Raw genomic sequence first — 18,269 nt, forward strand, 5'->3', positions numbered from 1 at the left:
TTGCAAATCCACTTTTCAATGTAGATCATGAAGACACATCCACAACCTCGGCAAACCATTGCTTAAGCGCAGTCGCCAAAACGGAAGGCAATTCACGTACATCACGAACAACCAGGTAGTAAGGGAAGGGGAAGCCCTCGAGGTAACGCTTCATCCGGAGCTTCATCTCACCGCCAGAATCAGGGTCAGCCTCGAAGCTAGCCTGCGAGAGATCAAGAATAGAGCTGCCCTTGACAGCATCGACGATGATAAAGACAATCATAATGCGCTCCTCGAGAGCCTGGCGCACAAGACGACGGATCATATCGTGATCCTCACAGATACCATCGGAGATGATGAGCTGAAGCTGCCACAGATCGGCGGAGCCAGAGCCGGGAGAACGCTTCCAGCGAGCCTCGCGGAAGAGCGCGATCGAATCGGCAATCAACTTGCGCACATTGGTACCGGTCTGCTGGTAGCTGAAGTGTTGGAAGACCTGCATACCAGCCTCGGAGGAGAACGGCTTGCCAAACTCGTGCGCGACACGGACGTGGTCTTCATTACCGAAGCCCAGCACACATAGATCGCCGGCTTCCAGCATGCTCAGACTCTTTGCGACGAGGGCTAGGGTCTCGAAGGCAAGCTGGCCAGAGCCACTCTCGAGCATGGACTTGCTGTCGTCGACGGCAAGCATGATTTGGTAGTTGCGCTTGGAGGGGATGGAGCGGCGCATCCAGATCTTGTCACGCTTGTACTGGGAGGCAATGTATGGGATGATGCGCTTGATGTTGAGACGCTTGCCGGTGCGGAAATCGCCGCGGAGTTTGGTGGCCATTGTGGGCGCCAGGATGAGACGGAGTTGTTCAGTCAGAGAGAGGGAGAGGTCATTGGTGGCGTTTTCATAGTGCGACCAGAGACGACGGGCTTCGGACTCGGGGGTCAGGGGTGGGAGGGTGGATGAGAGGTGGATGGCCGCGAGTTGCGAGTCGACTTCATCCAGCTCTTCATTGACGTCTTCGGCACCGGGAGCTCCATCAGCATGGTCTCGGGACGTACGATCGCCGGGGATAAACGCTCCAGCAGTCTGACCGTCGGTGGGAACGGGTTCGCGGTCGATCTGCATCTCGTCTTGAAGTTGGTTGTCCAGCGCGTCTTGAAGCTCGTCCGAGACATCAGGGAGAGCCTCGTTATCTCCTGGCTGGTTCTCGGACTCGACACCCTTGTTCTGATCAAGACCCTTGGCTTGGTCTTCATTTGCCTGACCCAGAGCCTGCGTATCGGCCACATCATCGTCGTCCTTGAGGTGCTCGAAATCGGCATCCGCCATGTCGGTGTCTTGAGGCAGAGGTTGCGAGTCATCTTCCTCTTGGGACGGATTCAGCACCTCCTTCTGGCGGCGGTGCCATTGCTCAAGGATGTCTCCGAGCTTTTTAAAGGCTTGCATCTGAGGCTCATTGGGAGCCGAGTCCTCAGCACCACCAGCATCTCGGCTGCGTTTGCTCTCCTCGCTCTCCTTGGCAGCACCGGTTTGTTGGTCAGCATTGGCATTGGGATCGCTGGAGCCGCTCTCCTGCTGGGCATCGCCGGAGGCACCCTTGTCTTCGTTCTGATCCTGGTCGGCAGCAAGGCCACCGTTCACGGCATCACTGGGGGCAACCTCGTCACCGGCATTTTCATTGTCATCTCGTTGAGCAAGGAACTCGTCGTGCTCTGGCTCTTCCGGCTCTTCACCACCGGCTTCATTCTCTTCCTCTTGTCCTTCGCCTTCGTTGGTCTCTTCACCCTCCTCACCAATCTCTTCATCCTCGCCAGGAGCCTGTTCATCGGGTGCCATATCGACATCCTCATCACCATCCTGACCGTCCTGCTCCTCGGCCTTTTGCTCATCCTCGGGAAGGGGACCCATGTCGGAGAGATCATCCATTCCATCGTCATCCTCGCCTTCATCTCCATCTCCTTGATCATCGCCGTCCAGCTGCATCTCTTCGGGAAGCTCCAAAGTCTCTTCCTCCTTAGTCTGGGGATCAGTGACATCCATGTCTTCGCGGCCGATGGCCTCGCCCTCGTCATCGGGGGCTTCTTCCTCATCATCCTCTTCATCTCCCTCCTCTTCCTCACCCTTGGGACCCTCTTCTCCGTCCTTCTTCTGCTCTTGTGCAGCGGCCTGTTGATCATCATCGGCTTGGCCCTTTCCTTCCTCGTTCTCTGTCTCCTTCTGCTGTTCATCGTTGGCGCCATCCCATAGCTTCTCGTCGACGGCACCCGCATCGAGGTCATCAACGCTGCCAACTTCCTCGTCAATGTCGTCGTCTTCGTCTTCATCATTATCGTCCTTGTCGTCCTCGTCGCCTTCTTCTTCTTTGTGGTCGCCGGTTTCACCTTCAAGCTCTTCTTGGTCCATATTGACAGCGTCGGCAGAGTCTTCCATTTCGTCCTTCTCCGCATCCTCCTTCTGAGCTTGTTGGGCGAGCTCTGAAAGATCCTCATCATCACCAACGTCCTTGCTGATGTCTTCTGCACCCTCGCCATCACCAAGACCAGTTCCGCTCTCCATCTTGCCCTCTTTGCCTTCGTCCTGGGATGCTTCAGCAGGGCTGCAGAATCCTTCGGCTGCGACCTGAGTGAAGGTTTTGGTCAAAATGTAAGAAGTCTTGCAGACCTCCCGGTGAACCGAAATGAAGCGATCAGTCAGATCCTGGCAGATTTGATAATACTGGGTAGCGATGGGCAGGATACTGGCAACCAAAGCTGCTGCCATGGGAAGGACGCTGGAGGACTTGTCTTGGAGATTTTGCAGTTTGTTAAGAACTTCAGCCAGCGATGATGTGATCTCGTTGAGATGGACTGCTCGGGACGCTCGGGAGAAGAACTCGTCACTTCGTGTCATGAGGCCATCAAAAGTGATCGTGGTAGGAACCTCCTTCAGCTGCTGCAGGCCAACAAGCATCTTGTCAACGGCAGACAGGAGACTGTCATCAAAGGCTTGAATTGGCACGGTACCCTTTCCGAGCAGGCCAGCAGAGGGAACGCTGCTGGTCTGAAGCCATGGATCAATTTGTTCCAAAGCGAAAGAAAGCTCGGGACGATCCTGAACCCATGTCTTCAGGTCAGCCTCAAGCTGGGCGAGCGATGACCACGTACGCTGAATGAGCTCTTTCTGAATAGTGGAGGCAATTCCAGATGGCAGAGAAGGTTGCGACTGCAGCGATTGGCGGAGATCGTCGAATGCAGCCCTTCTGGATTTCAACTCTTGGGAAAGGGAGGTCGCAGGAAGGCCCGAGAATTTGGAGTGCACGTCAATAATGGTCGATGCAAGTCCAAGGATTGGGCTGAGCCAGGAGACAACTCGGGTCAAACCGAGCAGTTCCTCGCCAGCAGACGCGCCAGCCTTGATGAGCGAGTCCGAGCCGATGGTCCACAAGTGCCGGGCCTTGTCGAGAGTAGCCTTGAGAGCTCCTAGTTCAGACAGTGCTGGGGAGAGGACACCTCTCTGGCGTCGAATGATGAACAGGAGGTGCTCAATTGAGCCCATGCTGCGAGAAACTTCGACATTGCTGAGCTCATCAGAGTAATTGCGCGAGGCCAGACGAGCACGGGGCACGAGATCAAGAAGCCTGTGGAAGTACGAATCGGCACTTCGGACTGAGCCTTGAGCCGCGGCATTGGATTCAAAGGCAGCACTGGTTGAGATCACCTGGGCAAGGGTAACTTGAGCTTCAATCAGACTGGTGCCAGCATTGCGCTTGACACCCATCTCAAAGAGACGCTTCAGGGTATCAGCGTAGAGGCGACGCTTCTGAACCTTAAGATGCTGGACATCGTCTTTGTTATCTTCGGTCAGAGTCTTGGGGGTCAAGGACTTGAACTCGTTGATACCCTCGATGATGGAAACGGTGAACCCTTCGAGATCCTTGGCAATATCAAACTCGGATGGAATGGAGGAATATAGATTCATCATGTTGCGAGCGGTACCGTCCGGGTTCTGGAATCGGAGAGCTCTGGAGGACCACAGCCTCTTGTTTGACTGACAGATGGGCAAGACTTCCGGGAACAATGCTGTTGGTAGAGCTTTGTCCTCAATGCTTGATTCGGTCACGGACTCTCCGGATTCAGGAAGGCCTTGTTCAAGAACCGGTTGAATTGGCTGTGCGAGAGCCTCTCGGTACTTGCGAACCAGCTTGAACAACTTGACATGTGACCTCCGAGCACTCTCCTTAAGGGCAACGATATTGATATCCTTCCAGCTGGCTAATTGAATCTGCTCCTTGATATCTTTCTCCAGGGCAGATCTCTTTTCCTGGAGGATCTTGTCAACCGACGGCTCAAAAGGCTTGAAATGGGCCAGGAAATTGCTGAGTGCAGACACGAGCGGCGCCAGACAAGCATGGTCAGTGACGAATGCCACGAGCAGTGCCTGGAAGTCTGAAACAAGTTGGAGGCGACGAGTGAATTGACCCAGAGAAGTGGAGTTGAAGAATTGCTCCAGAGTTGAGATGACACCCTGAATGTGCTCACTCATGTCTTGCTCACCAGACTCTGCCATCTGCAGTGGTACGGCCAGAAGCGCTTCGTATGCAACGAACCACCAAGAGCTAACATTCTCGTCGCATCGATCCTTCTCAAGATCCAGGAGCTTCGCCCATGTGGACAGTTCAAGGCGACGCCAGCCGATGGTCGTTGCTGTAATCTCGTCGTATAAGGGTGCGGCCGAGTATTCCCGGCTGGCGACCAGCTGCCACTCATGCACAAACGAATGGAGCTTCTCGAGCTTCGTCAGGAATTTGGCGACAGGTTCAGTATGCTTGAACTGGAGAATCTCCGAGCAGCAGGTGATGACATCTTGGAGAACGGCATGCTCGGGCCAGGCAGTCTGGATCTGCGCAAAGCGAGATTGAACCGAAAGTGCAAGGTCAACCAGCTTTCTAGCTTCGCCAAGGTTCGAATCGGTGTAGAAGTTGTAATTCTTCTGCTTATCCTGAGATCCCTCACCCATGACATCTTCAAGAAGTAGGAAGACAGCAGGAAGGTGGTGTTGCGGTGAAACGGGAGCAAAGGAGCTCTTGTTAGAAGCCCACATTCTTCCCAGGAGGCGGGCAGATTCCTTAACAAAAGTAGGGAGTGCTTCACCAGTACGGTGAGCACCGACAATTCTGGCATGAAGAGAGGAGAGTCGTACGGCAATCATGCGGGGGTCAACTCGGCCAACTTCCTGGGTTTCAGAAGCCCCTTCATCGTAAGTTGGGAAGAGCTGGTGCAGCTCAGCTTCGTTGACCTCCTCTTCATCTTCCCACGAGCCTCGATAGCGGTAGAGCTCGGACTTTTCGGCTTCCTTCTCCTGGTCCTCTCGAAGCTGAGTTTTCCACAAGTAGTGGAAATCAGAGAAAATGCGTCGAATAGTTTCACGGCCTGACTTGATATCGAGCATCGTGGGATCCGCATCCTTAGCCGTCCACAAAGCGGACAATTCGTGCAGTCTCATCTCCACAGCATTGCTTTGGTTCGAAGGCAAAGGTGCATTGCTGTCAGAAAGAACAGGATGGAGAGTACCGCCCAAGAACGGTGTGCACTTGCTCAGAGATTGGATATCTCGGGTATTTCCGGAGTGATCGTCTTCGCTAGTGGCCAGGAACAGGCCAACATCGAGAAGTTGGAGGAAGCGTACAACCGGTACGGTGATGTCGTCGTAGGATCGATAGTATGTGCTGAGGCGAGTGCTAAGCTGAGCGATGTTATCACGTAGAAGCTGAATCATTTCCCGGGATTCCGAAATGCTTCCAGGTGAACCAACCATCGTCTCTGGGTTCCGGTTGAGGACGGAATTGATCAAGTTCAGGAACTCTCCATGCAATAAGCTCAGTTCAGATTGCTCGGGGCGAGTCACTGATGAGGGAGGCGGGGCAGATCCTAGTTCCTGGATCTCCTGCTGTAGAAGAAGGGATCGCAGGTTGGATGGTTGACCAGAGAATGTGCTTTCGAAGGCAAGAATGGCATTGGACTTCGCACTAATCTCATCGAGACGTTGATAGTGTCGCTTGCGTTGGACAACAAGGCCAAGTGAAGGATCAAAGGCTTTGTCTGGGACAAAGAGGCGGAGGAGGATGACGGCTAGCTGTACCGTTGCGAGTCCAGTGAAGCGGACAGTATGCTGGCCATTGGAGACCGAGGTCAGCGAGGAAAGGAGAGCCGGCAAGGCCTTCTGAGCCAGGTTCCTGAAATAATGTTCCTCTGCGAGACTGGGATCGACTGTGGTTGAAACATTTGCCCCATTCTCAATGACCTCTCCTGATTCAATGGATCGAAGAATGGAAACAAGACGACCAGCAGACTCGACATCAAGGAATTCACTGTGACAAGAGACAAGCTCAGCGGCCACGGCTGCCAGGGCACGGCTGAGAATCATAGACTGCTCTGTCGCGACTTGCCTACTGCTCACTGAGAGAGCCTTGGACAGCGCCTGCTTCTCTGCCTGGAGCAAATCCATTTGACCGAGTGTCGTGTCACCGACGGATGTCAACCGGTCCAACAGGGACAGTGAGATAACTCCACCAATCGCCAATGGGGAACTAGAGTCCTTTCCTGCACCCGAAGACAGAGCGATTCTGTGAAGCAACTCCGGAACCCGACTTTGGGTGATCGAAGAGTCGAGCGACCGTGCACGGCGACCAGCAAGTAAGGGCACCACTGTCTGAACAGCCTTCTCAGTGCCAAACGACGAGATGTCATGATACTGGCAAATCGCTTCAAACTCCTGCGAGAAATAGGGGTACTGGACAGAATCAGAGCGGCGGACGGCTTGACCAAGCTCGGCCACGGTCTGCTTGATGCCTTCGAGAAGCAGATCTCCGTCCGCGCCGTCTAGCAGAATGAAGCGTTGCGCATCAATCAACGAGTTCCAGACATTACTCAGCTGAGAGACCTCAACGCGGGTCTGCAACGCCAGGCTGGTAAAGTCAGACACGGTACTCTCTAGCTCGATCAACGACTTCAGCTGCTCTTGTGATGAGGGTGTGACATGTCTCCAGGAATCCCAGATTCGTTGCATACTGAGGCCCGTAGTAAGAGCCCACCCAGCTTGGAAGCGAGCAAGGGCATTGGAGAGCGATCTTTCCAAAGGCTTCAGTGAGGGAGATGTCTCGAAGAGGGATGCGCACACCCTTCTTCCAATCTGCAGGTAAACTTGGAATTCACCCTCGTTGACCTGATTCACATCGGTCGCCTTGTAGATGTCCCAGCACAGGGAGATGACCGTTCTTAGAGCAGCCACAATCTCTGGCGATCCAAGGCCAGCCTCGTCCAGGCTTTGAATATAATCATACAAAGCCTGGCCGCAATCGGACAGGAAGCTGCCGACGGGCTGAGTTGTGTCCTTCATCAGGGATTGAATCCGGCTGGAGGCCAGGGAACGCTCCAGTCGTGTCATTTGACTCGGCTTGAGTTGGTTTGCAGAGTCATTGGAGTGGACCAAGCGTTGCTTGAGGCGATGAAGGTCGAGTCTGAACTCTTCGAGGTAGGCTAAGACAACCATACTAGAGCGGTAGTCACTGCCTCCAGTAACTGAAAGAAGTGGCTCGTTGACCAGAGGGTGAATGGGCTGCAGTTCGCCCTTGATGCTGAGAGAGGCTCCAGCCATGTTGATATCGGTAGCGACAAAGTTGAGGGGTCTCCACTGATCATTTTCCTGGAGGATGGAAATGTATCGCTGCAAGGTGTTGGTAGTAGCAAGTTTCTCCAAACTACTTTCGGCATGATTGGGCAAGAATGTGCCGGGAGACTTCTGCAGATAGACAAGATCTGCGGGGGAAAGATGGTCCAGACAGATTTCCAACGAATTGTCAGTGGTGGCAGATGATGACGCTGTTTGCGAACTCCAAACATGACGAAGCCGATAGAGCGCCGACTCGCACGTATATGACGGCCCTGTCGTAATAGAGAACTCCTGGTTCTCGCTTGGCATGAAGCAGATCTCAATGCATCGATTTCGCATGGCACGAGACAATTCTCCATGGCGTGGGTCCATGGTCATGAAGAGGCGGAAGTTGGGATGAGGAGTTATGATGCGAGCCGATCCATCCTCGGTTCGCTGTTCATTCAGGATCAGGGTGCCGTTGGGCTCGGTGAGTGAGTTCAGTCTGTCCAGAACGGACGGGTTACACAGATTTGCGTTGTCAAGAATGACCCAGGATCCATTCTGAACGGCCCTTGTCAGAACACCCTCAGTCCACTCAAAGCCGACCTTCATCTTATCAGTATTGCGGATGGTATCCAATAAATTCTGGGCTCTCTCGAGGAATTGTTGCAGGGTTGCATCAGAGAATGACTGGCACAGATCTGACAGCGATGAGACCACGGTCTCAAGCGATGTTTCTGGACTTTGGAAGTGTTGGCAGATCTGAAGAGCCAAAGCCACAGACTCGGAGACGTCCCCGGACGCGAAAGAATGGATGATCTGGTTGCGCAAGAAGATCTCGACATCATGGATGAAGGATGAGACCTCTCGTCTATGGTCGATTTGCTCAAAACCACCAATCAGGTCCATGGTGTCTGTATCGGCGCTCAGAGCGAGCTCCTCCAGGTTTGCACCATTGATAGCTGCAAGCTTCTTGATCAAGGTCGTCTTGCCGCACCCAGCCGGACCAACGAGAATACTGGGCCATGAGTTGTCAATGCACAGGATGAGAGACTCGAGGATATGAAGATCATTGGGGAGAATCTTCATATGCGGTGCAAGCGAGCGCTGCAAAAGTGGATCTCTGGTCAAGATACCCAGGCCAACCTGGAGGTAACCCGGAGTCAGGTTGTGGAAATAACTCTTCTGGCCAATATCGCAATCTTTGAAAATACGGTCGTAAATTTGAGTAACTTGCACACGATCATCTTGACTTCTGAATCTTTGGCTGATAACGATGTCCAGGAAGTGCTTAGTCGGGATCTGCAAATCGCCCCGGTCGGCTAACTGAAGCCATCGCTGAATGTCTCGCAAATTGACTTCCCATGGACCACCGACAGCTCCGAGCCTGCGCTCAGTCACTATCGCTGTGTTGAGACTGGAAATGAAATCGACCAGGCGTTCTGTCTGGGAAAGAGGACTGCCAGGGAATAGCTTTGTGCAGATCTTTTTCAAATCTGCGTCGGTGAAGCTGTCTGCGTAAACAACAGTGAAACGATTCACGAAGGATGCAGGGAGACCCTTTCTTCCACCGCCCTGGTGATGGGGGTTTTGGGCGGCAAAGAGGACAAAGTCAGGGTGACGTTTGAAAGTCTGGTCCAATTCGGCGATATAGACCTGCTGGCGGTGATCAAGACAAGAGTTGAGACCTTCGAGAACAGACTGTGAGGCCAAGTTCATTTCGTCCAGAAGAACCCAATCACCACGCTGCATTGCTCGCAGGAAGGGGGCGTCCCGCCAAGTAAACTGTCCAACATCTCCACCTTCAACAGGAACGTCGGACCCGAACAAGTCCGTGAGGTCTGTCTGCTCCGAAAGGTTGATCCGGGTGAGGGGCTTGCCGAGGGCTTTGGCAAGGGCTGTCACAAGTGTAGTTTTACCAACACCGGGACTGCCCTCCATGAGGATGGGTTTGGAAGATTGCAGACCACGAGCGATTCTAACTGAATTGGCAATCGTGGTCGGTGCGTCCATGGTGAATTGCGGATCGGGGTCTGTCTCCCCAACAGTTGGGAGAGAAAACGGACCGACCTGCAGGAAGCCCGGCTCAAGGGAAACAGTCGAAGATTGCCAGTAAATCTTGGAGGCATCAACCTGGAAAAGCTCACCCAATTTATCCAAACATTTCTGCCGATTGCCGTCAAGGTTGTGCAAAGAAATCGCAAGCATTGCGGCTGGGTTAGCACCGAGAGTATCGACAAAGACCATGGCTGCACCTTGGACGATAGCAAACAACGTATCATCACTTTGACAGGTGTTCACAAAGTCAACCCAGGCAAGAAGATCACGAAGAGAAAGGGAAGTAGTCGAAGTGTTCTGGAAAGTAGCCTTGAACCACTTCGCAAAACGAAGCATCGACCTTGCCATGTTCTCATCTTTGAGTGTCAATCTCATCTGAAGAATCGGGAGAATATCCTCGTCTTCGGACAGTTGAGGGGCCCAGATCTCTGTCATACGGTTTCGGAGGGCAGCTGAAAGCTCTCGTTTGCCGTAGTCACCTCCCGGATTCATGGTTGACAAAAATTGGAACCCTCCGTCAGCCACAACCATAGAGTCGACAGGACCTTTCTCAGCCAGAAGGATTGATCGATGGGGCTCCAGCACACTGTTCAGTCGCTCCAGGACAGAATCGTCAGCTAGAGAAATTTCGTCGAGCAGGAAAAATTGGCCGGTCTTCATAGCAGTGATGAGACTTCCGTCAGACCACTCGAAGAGAGCGTTGCATCGAATGATATTCTTCTCGATTCTGCGCAAAAGGTCTTGATCCTTTTCTTGTCTTTGCTGGGCATCGAGAGCGGAGAACTCCTGCTTCAATTGTTCAAGTGACAAGGTTTCTGATGGCTGCCCGTGGACAAATAGCTGGAGATCTTCAAACAGTTGCTTCTCAATTGCTGCACGGTTTCGGATGGGCCTTTGAGCGCCAATTAGATCGCCAGTCTCCAAGTTTACATGGGCGTTCACAATGAACAGCTCCCGCTTGAACGCTTCGGCAACGGCCTGGCAAAGCTGTGTTTTACCACATCCAGTCTCTCCAACGAGGAGAACTGGCTCGTTGTTCTTGAGAGCTTTAGAGACCAGGATGAAAAGGCGCCTCATAGCCTTGGTCCAAACGATACCAGAAGGCAGACCAGACATTTGCGGGACACTCTGCTCAAGCTGGGACTCGCTGTAAAGCACATCTTCGTCCAAACGAACCTTCATGACCTCTTCAATCACACCTTTCACGGCAGCTTTCTCTTGGGGGTTACGAACACGTTCGCCAAGAAGCATATAGCCGTTGACAGCCAGCTGTTCGCGGTCATCTGCATCACGAAGAGCCCACCGGAAAAGATCACGAAGAGTGGCAAAACTGTTCTTCTGCTCAAAGAGTCGGTTGGATTGACGGAGCAAGGAAAGCTTTCGATATACCGAGACAATTCGGGTGCAAAATGAGGGAGCAATCTGAGAGCGTTCTTTGAGAATGAACTCGAGCTCGCTCTCGGGAATATCATCAAAGTGAAGCTCAAGGAAACGATTCCGGAACGCACGGGATAGAACCTTTCGGCCACCATACAGACCGGCAGGATTTTGCGTAGCGAATAGCATGAAGTTCGGATGAGGGTGGACGACTTCCTGGGTCTCGGGAATGAAGAGCTCACGATTATCATCCAGAAGACGATTCAGCGCCTCGAGGACATCGGAGGGTGCCAAATTGAGCTCATCAAGAACGATCCAATACCCATTCCGCAGAGCCTCCACCAAGACACCCTCTTGGTAACGCAGGCTTCCATCGTCTGTAGAGATATAGGAGCCAAGATACTCCTGCAGGTCCGTATGCTCATGGTTGTTGATGCGGACAAACTTGTTGCCGGAGACCTTTGCCAGGTACTCAATCATACTGGTTTTTCCTGCCGATGTGGGACCTTGCAGCAGGACAGGGAAGCGACGCGTGGAGCTGGCTCGCACCAAGTTCTTGAGGTTCTTCTCGATAAAAGGAGTAATGATGTAGTGAGGTTGTTCTTCTGGGACCAAAGGACCACGTCGCATCCAGTAGTGCTTGAATTGAACATAGTCGTGGCCATCCTCAGGAGGTCGGGGGGTTCGTCCAAGTAGCGACTTCGCATTCTTTGCATTTTCAAAGATGTGCTTTTCAAGTAGAGGGACAAGAGACCGTTCAGATTCCAGGCTCAAGACAGTCAGGAAACTCATGCTGAACCCTTCATAGATCGCTCGTCGCAAGCCATACACATGTGCATGATCAATGACATATATCAAGGCTCGAACGAGAGTTCGAATACTGAAATGCGGTCGCTGCCCGGCGCCATCTGTGAGCTTGTTCTCGTTGCTGAGCTTCTTGGTCTCCATGTATAGCTGTGCAAGATCGGGCGCGGCACGTGGATCACCCATGGTCAGGTTACCAAGATACTTCTCAATTAGGGCCAACAGGTCGTCCAGCTCGGTGTCGGGTGAATGGACATAAAACTCGGTAAATCGAGAGCGCAGACCAGGAGGCAAGTCACGCTTGCCGGCGTCGGTTGCAGGATTCATAGCACCAAAAATGCGGAAGTCGGGATGACCGAAAACTCGCTCCACGTCACCGGCCTCGGAGAGCAGGACAGAAGGGGAACCCTCGCTGCCGTGGTGCAGGAGACTGGCAATATTCTCAAGGGTATCAGGTGAGGCCAGGTTCACTTCATCCAATAAGACCCATTCACCGTTCCTCAGGGCTCTGACAATCTTTCCTTGCACAAAGGCAAACGCAAACTTTGCGTCGCCCTGAGATACCTGGGCTTCGAAATCCGCAAGCTGGGCTTCGAAACTCTCCCATCGCTGTCGTAGGTGTTGATACCTGGGGGAGTCCAGCTTCCTCTTCTTAGCTGGCTGCTGCTCATCGCCATTCTCGCCCTCTTTCGAACTGTTGCGCGCAGGATTGAAGACCCCATTGGCCAACCGCACAGCCTCGTGCCAAAGATTGACAAGACGAACCCAGTTACCTGAAGCAACACTCTTAGACACGGAGGAAAGGAATTTCTGGTTCTTCTTTGCTGAGAACGTCAACTCGAACAGCTGGGTGAACTCATCAAGCATTGGGACTGCCATTGTCCGAATACTGACAGGCTTGAATCCACCTAGCAGATCAGTGCTTTCTGATTGTTGCGACAAGTTGACGACGGTGAGCTTCTGGCGCATCAATGTCGCAAGTTGCTGAATCACCGTTGTCTTGCCAATACCAGTTTCTCCAACAAGCAGGACAGGTTCTGCCATCTGCACCGAAGCAGCGACTTGCTCCATGATAGCCAGCGCGGACCTCGTCGAAGCAAACCGTGACGCGGCAGCGGCAAGCTTCTGTGCTGCACCACTCGGTACTTTGATTTTCTGCAATACCTCCCGACCGAGCACTAAGGAGTTGTTCTTGTCGTTATATGTTGGCGTACGTTCCTCAAGACAAAACTGTGCACGTTGCGGTGAGATTTGGAGAGCTTCGGCAACGACTGAAGCGAGAGAGCTTTGCATGGACTTCTCAGGGAGATACTTGAGGAAGATGTCCACCACATCCAAGAGGATCTCATCATCGACACCTTCCGCGGTAGCTTCAAAGCCGGTCTTTGCGCCAAGAAGTTGTAGTCTCCGGTGCAAGCGACTGCAAAGTTTGATCAGATCACGGAAGCCCGGTGTCCGGCCCTGGGAGCCCTTAATTGCCAAGCTACCATGGAAGGCAGAGCAAACCCTTTTGTAAACCTCCATTATAATTGGCACACGAGATTCAAGCAAGGGGAACTTTTGCAGAATGACATCTCGCATCTCATCCACGGAGAGAGAGGCGACTGGTACTCGCTGCCACAAACGACTGCCGAGCATCGAGGTGCTCGGCGCGACTTCCTCTCCGGCAATGTTGTAAGAAGACTTCATGGTGGCAATGATTTTGAACCCTTCTGCGCACTTAATCCGCTCCCTTCGGCTCGCAATAGTCAGTTCTCCTCGCTCAATGATCGGAAGGATGAGACCGAGGACTTCGGATGGAGCACGGTCCAAATCTTCAATCAGAACCCAACGGCCTTCTCTTGCAGCTTTTGTGAGCACGCCGGGCTGCCAGGAGAAAGAGCCTGTTGCAGATGATGTCGCGTACATTCCGAGTAGACTTTTAGCATCGGTCTGCTCGTTGAGATGCAGCGTTACCATCGACTCAGCCTGGCCCATTACACCGGCAATGTCGTTAATCAGAGATGTTTTGCCGGAGTTGGGCAGGCCAACCAACAAGATGGGCTTGAACCCAAGAAGAGATCTTGCAATACGGCGAATATTTGCTGTCGTGGTGGGGGTCTTCACAATAGAAGAGGAGAACGGCTCCGCATCTTTCAATCGAGGAATCAAGACGCCAGAAATATCGGCAGACCTGGCTGTGAAAGCATCCCGAGTGCTGTCAACCAGCGACATCGCGTCACTCTCTGGCCGTGACAAGTTCGCCTGTCGGATATGCCTCTCAAGGGTTTCCCATCGTCGTTCCTCCCACAAGCCCAAAAGTCGGTAATCGATTGTGATCCCTTCCCAGTTTCCTTCAATAGGGTCAATGCCAGTGTTGACACGCAGCATATTCTCAGTAGCTGCATCGGCGGCATGCATATAGAGGGCAAAGCATCGCACGGCAAGGTATCGGATTACTCGATCTTCGTGGGGGAACAGAGATTGGAGTTGAATCGGGGAAACGGCTTTGGCGAAGGTGTCCAAATCGAACGATAGTAGTCGGAAGAGTGCAAGGAGTAATGTACGGGTATCATTTGGTTTCAACTGTCGCAGTGTCAATTCCTTCGACCCAACGAGGGCCGAGAGGGCTCCAGCCTGGGACGAGGCATGCTGGCTGGCGAAAGGTCGGAGGTATGCCGCGAAAGGTAGGATACGGGCAAAGGCCGCCAGAATATGAATGGGATCGGCATTGATATCTGATCGAAGCCATCGAGCTGCAAGATCGACGACGATCGGTTCGTATAGTCGGAAAATGGTTTCTGTGAATTCGCTGTTTAATGCTCCAAGCGCAAGCGCGTGAAGCTGCTGAGTCCCTGAGGCAGACCGAACAAGACTAGCGATCTCATTCGGGAGCTGCTCTAGCAGCTCGGACTCTGTGAGAGTCCTCTCGTAGGTGGGCCTTTCATCCATGCTGAGCCCAGCCGCGTAGAGGATCTCCTCGCAATTAACTTGATTGCAAGTTGAGGAAGAAATTCCCCGTAACTTTTTTTTTCTGCCGCGATGGAAGACCCAGCCCCACCGGACTGGAGCACTCACCGCCTCTGGATTGAGGCGACTAAGCCCCCCGGAGTTTGCGCCAGCTCCGATAATCAGTCGTCAACATCGCCTGCAGCTGCAGCAACGTGGTCTTCGCTATTTGATGATCGTGCAGGAGATGCTGGCTCTGTGTAGTTTTGATGGTTCAAGATGTCAATGACCGGTCAGAGCTCGGGCAGCGATGATCAACCGTACGCGACACATCCAGCTATCCCGGAACAGGAATCTGAGAACCCACGACTTCAAGACACTGGTCAAGGCGCAGAGGGATTTGAGCCGTACGTGTGCTGTCATTGGTGACTCTCTTACTTTGCTAACTTTCTTCACAATGCAGTATTTCTTTCAAGCGAAAACAAAAACGCCAATCCCGTTTCAGCCTATCTAGCCTTTTCTCGAATACCGCCGGCGGTTCGAACACTCGGCTTGGCTTCTCGAGACCTCACGGCGGACTAAATGGTGATGCATCGCCAATAGAGCCCTATGGGGCAGCTGGACTGAACGGCGATCCGAACTCTAAAGATGGTGGTCCCCTGGACTGGTATGTGGAAGGGCCCGGGCGCCGCGTTGGCTACGACGATTTTACTGCAATCGATTGGATTTACGAATACACGAAGGAACGTCAACGGAAAAGGCTACTATACTCCAGTGGTCAGGGTGTTCTGGGCTATGTGCGCAGAGTTGTAGAAGCCAGCAATGTCTGGTTTGTCCTTATTGCAACCGGTATCGCAGTGGGAATCCTTGCTGCGGCTATCGACATCGCGACGGATTGGTTGGGAGATTTGAAAACTGGATACTGCAAAAGCGGCAGTGGAGGTGGAAAGTTCTATCTCAATCGAAGCTTCTGCTGCTGGGGTTTAGATGGTAGGTACAGACTTGGCGTTTCTTGGCGGAATTGGCACTGTTCTACAATCTGACAATTGGAATTGTGAATAGATTATACCAAATGCATGGACTGGACACCATGGGGGAATGCACTAGGGGCATCGTCAACCGGAGGCCGGTACGCCATCGAGTACATATTTTACATCGTATTTTCGGTGCGTTGTCGTCATTCTTGGTACTAGGAGAATATCTCTAACATAAACCAGGTTGTGTTTGCTCTATGCGCCTGCCTCTTGGTACGAAGATTTGCAATTTATGCCAGGCACAGTGGAATTCCTGAGATCAAAACAATACTTGGAGGAACTGTTATTCGTCACTTCATGGGGCCGTGGACGCTGACTATCAAGTCGCTTGGGCTGGTATGTCTTCCCCCCTTGACCAAACTACTAACGCTGAATGACTTACTTTATTGCCCCAGTGCCTTGCAGTTTCATCCGGTCTTTGGCTCGGCAAGGAGGGTCCGCTAGTGCATGTTGCATGCTGTTGCGCCAACATCATGATGAAACCCTTCGACAGCCTCAATGGCAATGAGGCGAGGAAACGTGAGGTCCTTTCTGCCGCTGCTGCGGCAGGTATCTCTGTTGCCTTCGGTGCCCCCATTGGAGGCGTTCTATTTAGCTTGGAGGTAAGCATTGAACGGTCCTTCGCTTGCTCCATTTCGTTTCTCCTACGGTCTCTAACCCTTGACAGCAACTGTCCTATTATTTTCCAGATAAGACAATGTGGCAGAGCTTTGTCTGCGCCATGGTTGCTGCCGTAACTTTGCAAGCATTGAATCCGTTCCGTACAGGGAATATTGTGCTCTATCAGGTCACCTATACTCGAGGGTGGCACCGCTTTGAGGTCATTCCCTTCATCATCCTTGGCATTGTCGGCGGCCTCTTTGGAGCATTCCTCATTCGTCTAAACATTAAGATTACCCGGTGGCGACGATCTCGGTCATCTTCTCGGCCCATTATTGAGGTCGCCATTATTGCGCTCTTGACGGCGCTGATCAACTTTCCAAATCATTTCATGAGAGCTCAAAACTCAGAGCTCGTTCAGGCACTTTTTGCTGAGTGCAGCAGTGAAACATATGATCGATTCAGCCTTTGCGTAACCGGGTCTAAAGCTTTCGGTGTAGTTGCAATTCTTTTGCTCGCCGCCACCCTCGCCTTCTTCCTCGCTTCAGTGACCTTTGGTCTCGATATCCCAGCCGGTATTATCCTGCCTTCAGTTGCCATTGGCGCTCTATATGGTCGTGCTCTAGGAATACTGGTGCGAATGTGGCAAGAAGCCTACCCAAAAGCATTCCTTTTCGCAAAATGTGAACCCGACATTCCGTGTGTCACGCCTGGCTTATACGCGATCATTGGCGCCGCCTCCGCCCTAGGTGGTGCGACGCGGATGACCCTTTCCATTGTCGTCATTATGTTCGAATTGACGGGCGCGTTAACCTATGTCATCCCGATCATGATCGCCGTAATGTTGTCCAAATGGTGTGGTGATATCTTCGGAAAGCGAGGCATCTACGAATCATGGATTCAGCTCAATGAATACCCATTCCTCGACCACCGCGACGATACTACCCCTCCAGACGTCTATGCTCGACGAGTCATGACAGTTGTCGACGATCTCTCTGTCATCACCGCAACCGGCCACACCATTGGCTCACTTCGAAGCCTCGTTGCTAATACCACCTATCGTGGGTTTCCCGTCATCTCCGAAACCTCCACCCCCATCCTCCTTGGATACATCACACGCAACGAGCTCTCCTTTGCTTTGAAACATTCCACTTCTCCGGCCAACCGTAACCTCTCGGAAGAGACCCAAGTCTTCTTTATCCACCAGCCATTTGCAGACCCCGTGGAGACGTTGGATCTTCGACCTTGGATGGACCAAACACCCATCACCCTCAACAGCAATATCAGTTTCTTGATCGTGCTACGAATGTTCCAGCGACTTGGTCTACGTTATGTCCTGTTCGCTAACAAAGGAATATTACAAGGCCTGCTAACCAAAAAAGATGTTTGGTCAGTGCTCAACGGTGTTGAGTTCCGTCGACAGGAAGCACTACGAGGCGACGAGTTTCAGGACACTCACGGGGCTGAAGAAGTCGGTCTACTCCAGGGTGATGAGCGAAGTAGTCTCGGCGATTCACTCAGACGAGACTCACTATGATGGCCTTCCTTCCTTTTTCTATGAATTTTGTACAACGATCTTTTGCATGGTGTTTTGGGGAATGCCTAGGCCTGCTCGATGCGGTTTTCTGCTGTAGAATTTCTCTTCAATATGTCTCGCAATTAAACCTGGACCAAGCAAATGCATATATCTCTGCTGATATCAAACCTGAATACATCCGAGTCAAATGTGCCAAGGAGTGAGTTACCCGTCTTAGATGAGCAATTCCCATAGGGGCCGTATTCCTCAATCCTTGTAGAACCCCCAAACCTGAATCGGACTCTTACTTCCCAATCAGGTTAGTACAACTTTCCGCTCAACCTTA

At 52.4% G+C, this 18,269-nt stretch overlaps 2 protein-coding genes across 2 annotated transcripts; one reads left to right on the forward strand and one right to left on the reverse strand.

Annotated features, from left to right (window-relative positions):
* Positions 1–25: 25 nt before the first annotated feature.
* On the reverse strand, positions 26–14,776 carry N7496_009248 (AAA family ATPase midasin; the record flags this gene model as incomplete). The annotated part of the gene is made up of 1 exon (XM_056702162.1): positions 26–14,776. The coding sequence occupies one exon, from the start codon at positions 14,774–14,776 to the stop codon at positions 26–28; it is 14,751 nt and encodes a 4,916-aa protein (XP_056551162.1).
* Positions 14,777–15,052: 276 nt separating this feature from the next.
* N7496_009249 (chloride channel protein) lies at positions 15,053–17,944 on the forward strand (the record flags this gene model as incomplete). The annotated part of the gene is made up of 6 exons (XM_056702163.1): positions 15,053–15,180; positions 15,237–15,763; positions 15,836–15,939; positions 15,991–16,143; positions 16,203–16,409; positions 16,475–17,944. The coding sequence occupies 6 exons, from the start codon at positions 15,053–15,055 to the stop codon at positions 17,942–17,944; spliced, it is 2,589 nt and encodes an 862-aa protein (XP_056551163.1).
* Between the last annotated feature and the right edge of the window lie 325 nt (positions 17,945–18,269).

The sequence above is a fragment of the Penicillium cataractarum genome (assembly GCF_028827025.1).
Source record: "Penicillium cataractarum strain IBT 29864 chromosome Unknown utg000008l, whole genome shotgun sequence".
Taxonomy (NCBI): domain Eukaryota; kingdom Fungi; phylum Ascomycota; class Eurotiomycetes; order Eurotiales; family Aspergillaceae; genus Penicillium; species Penicillium cataractarum.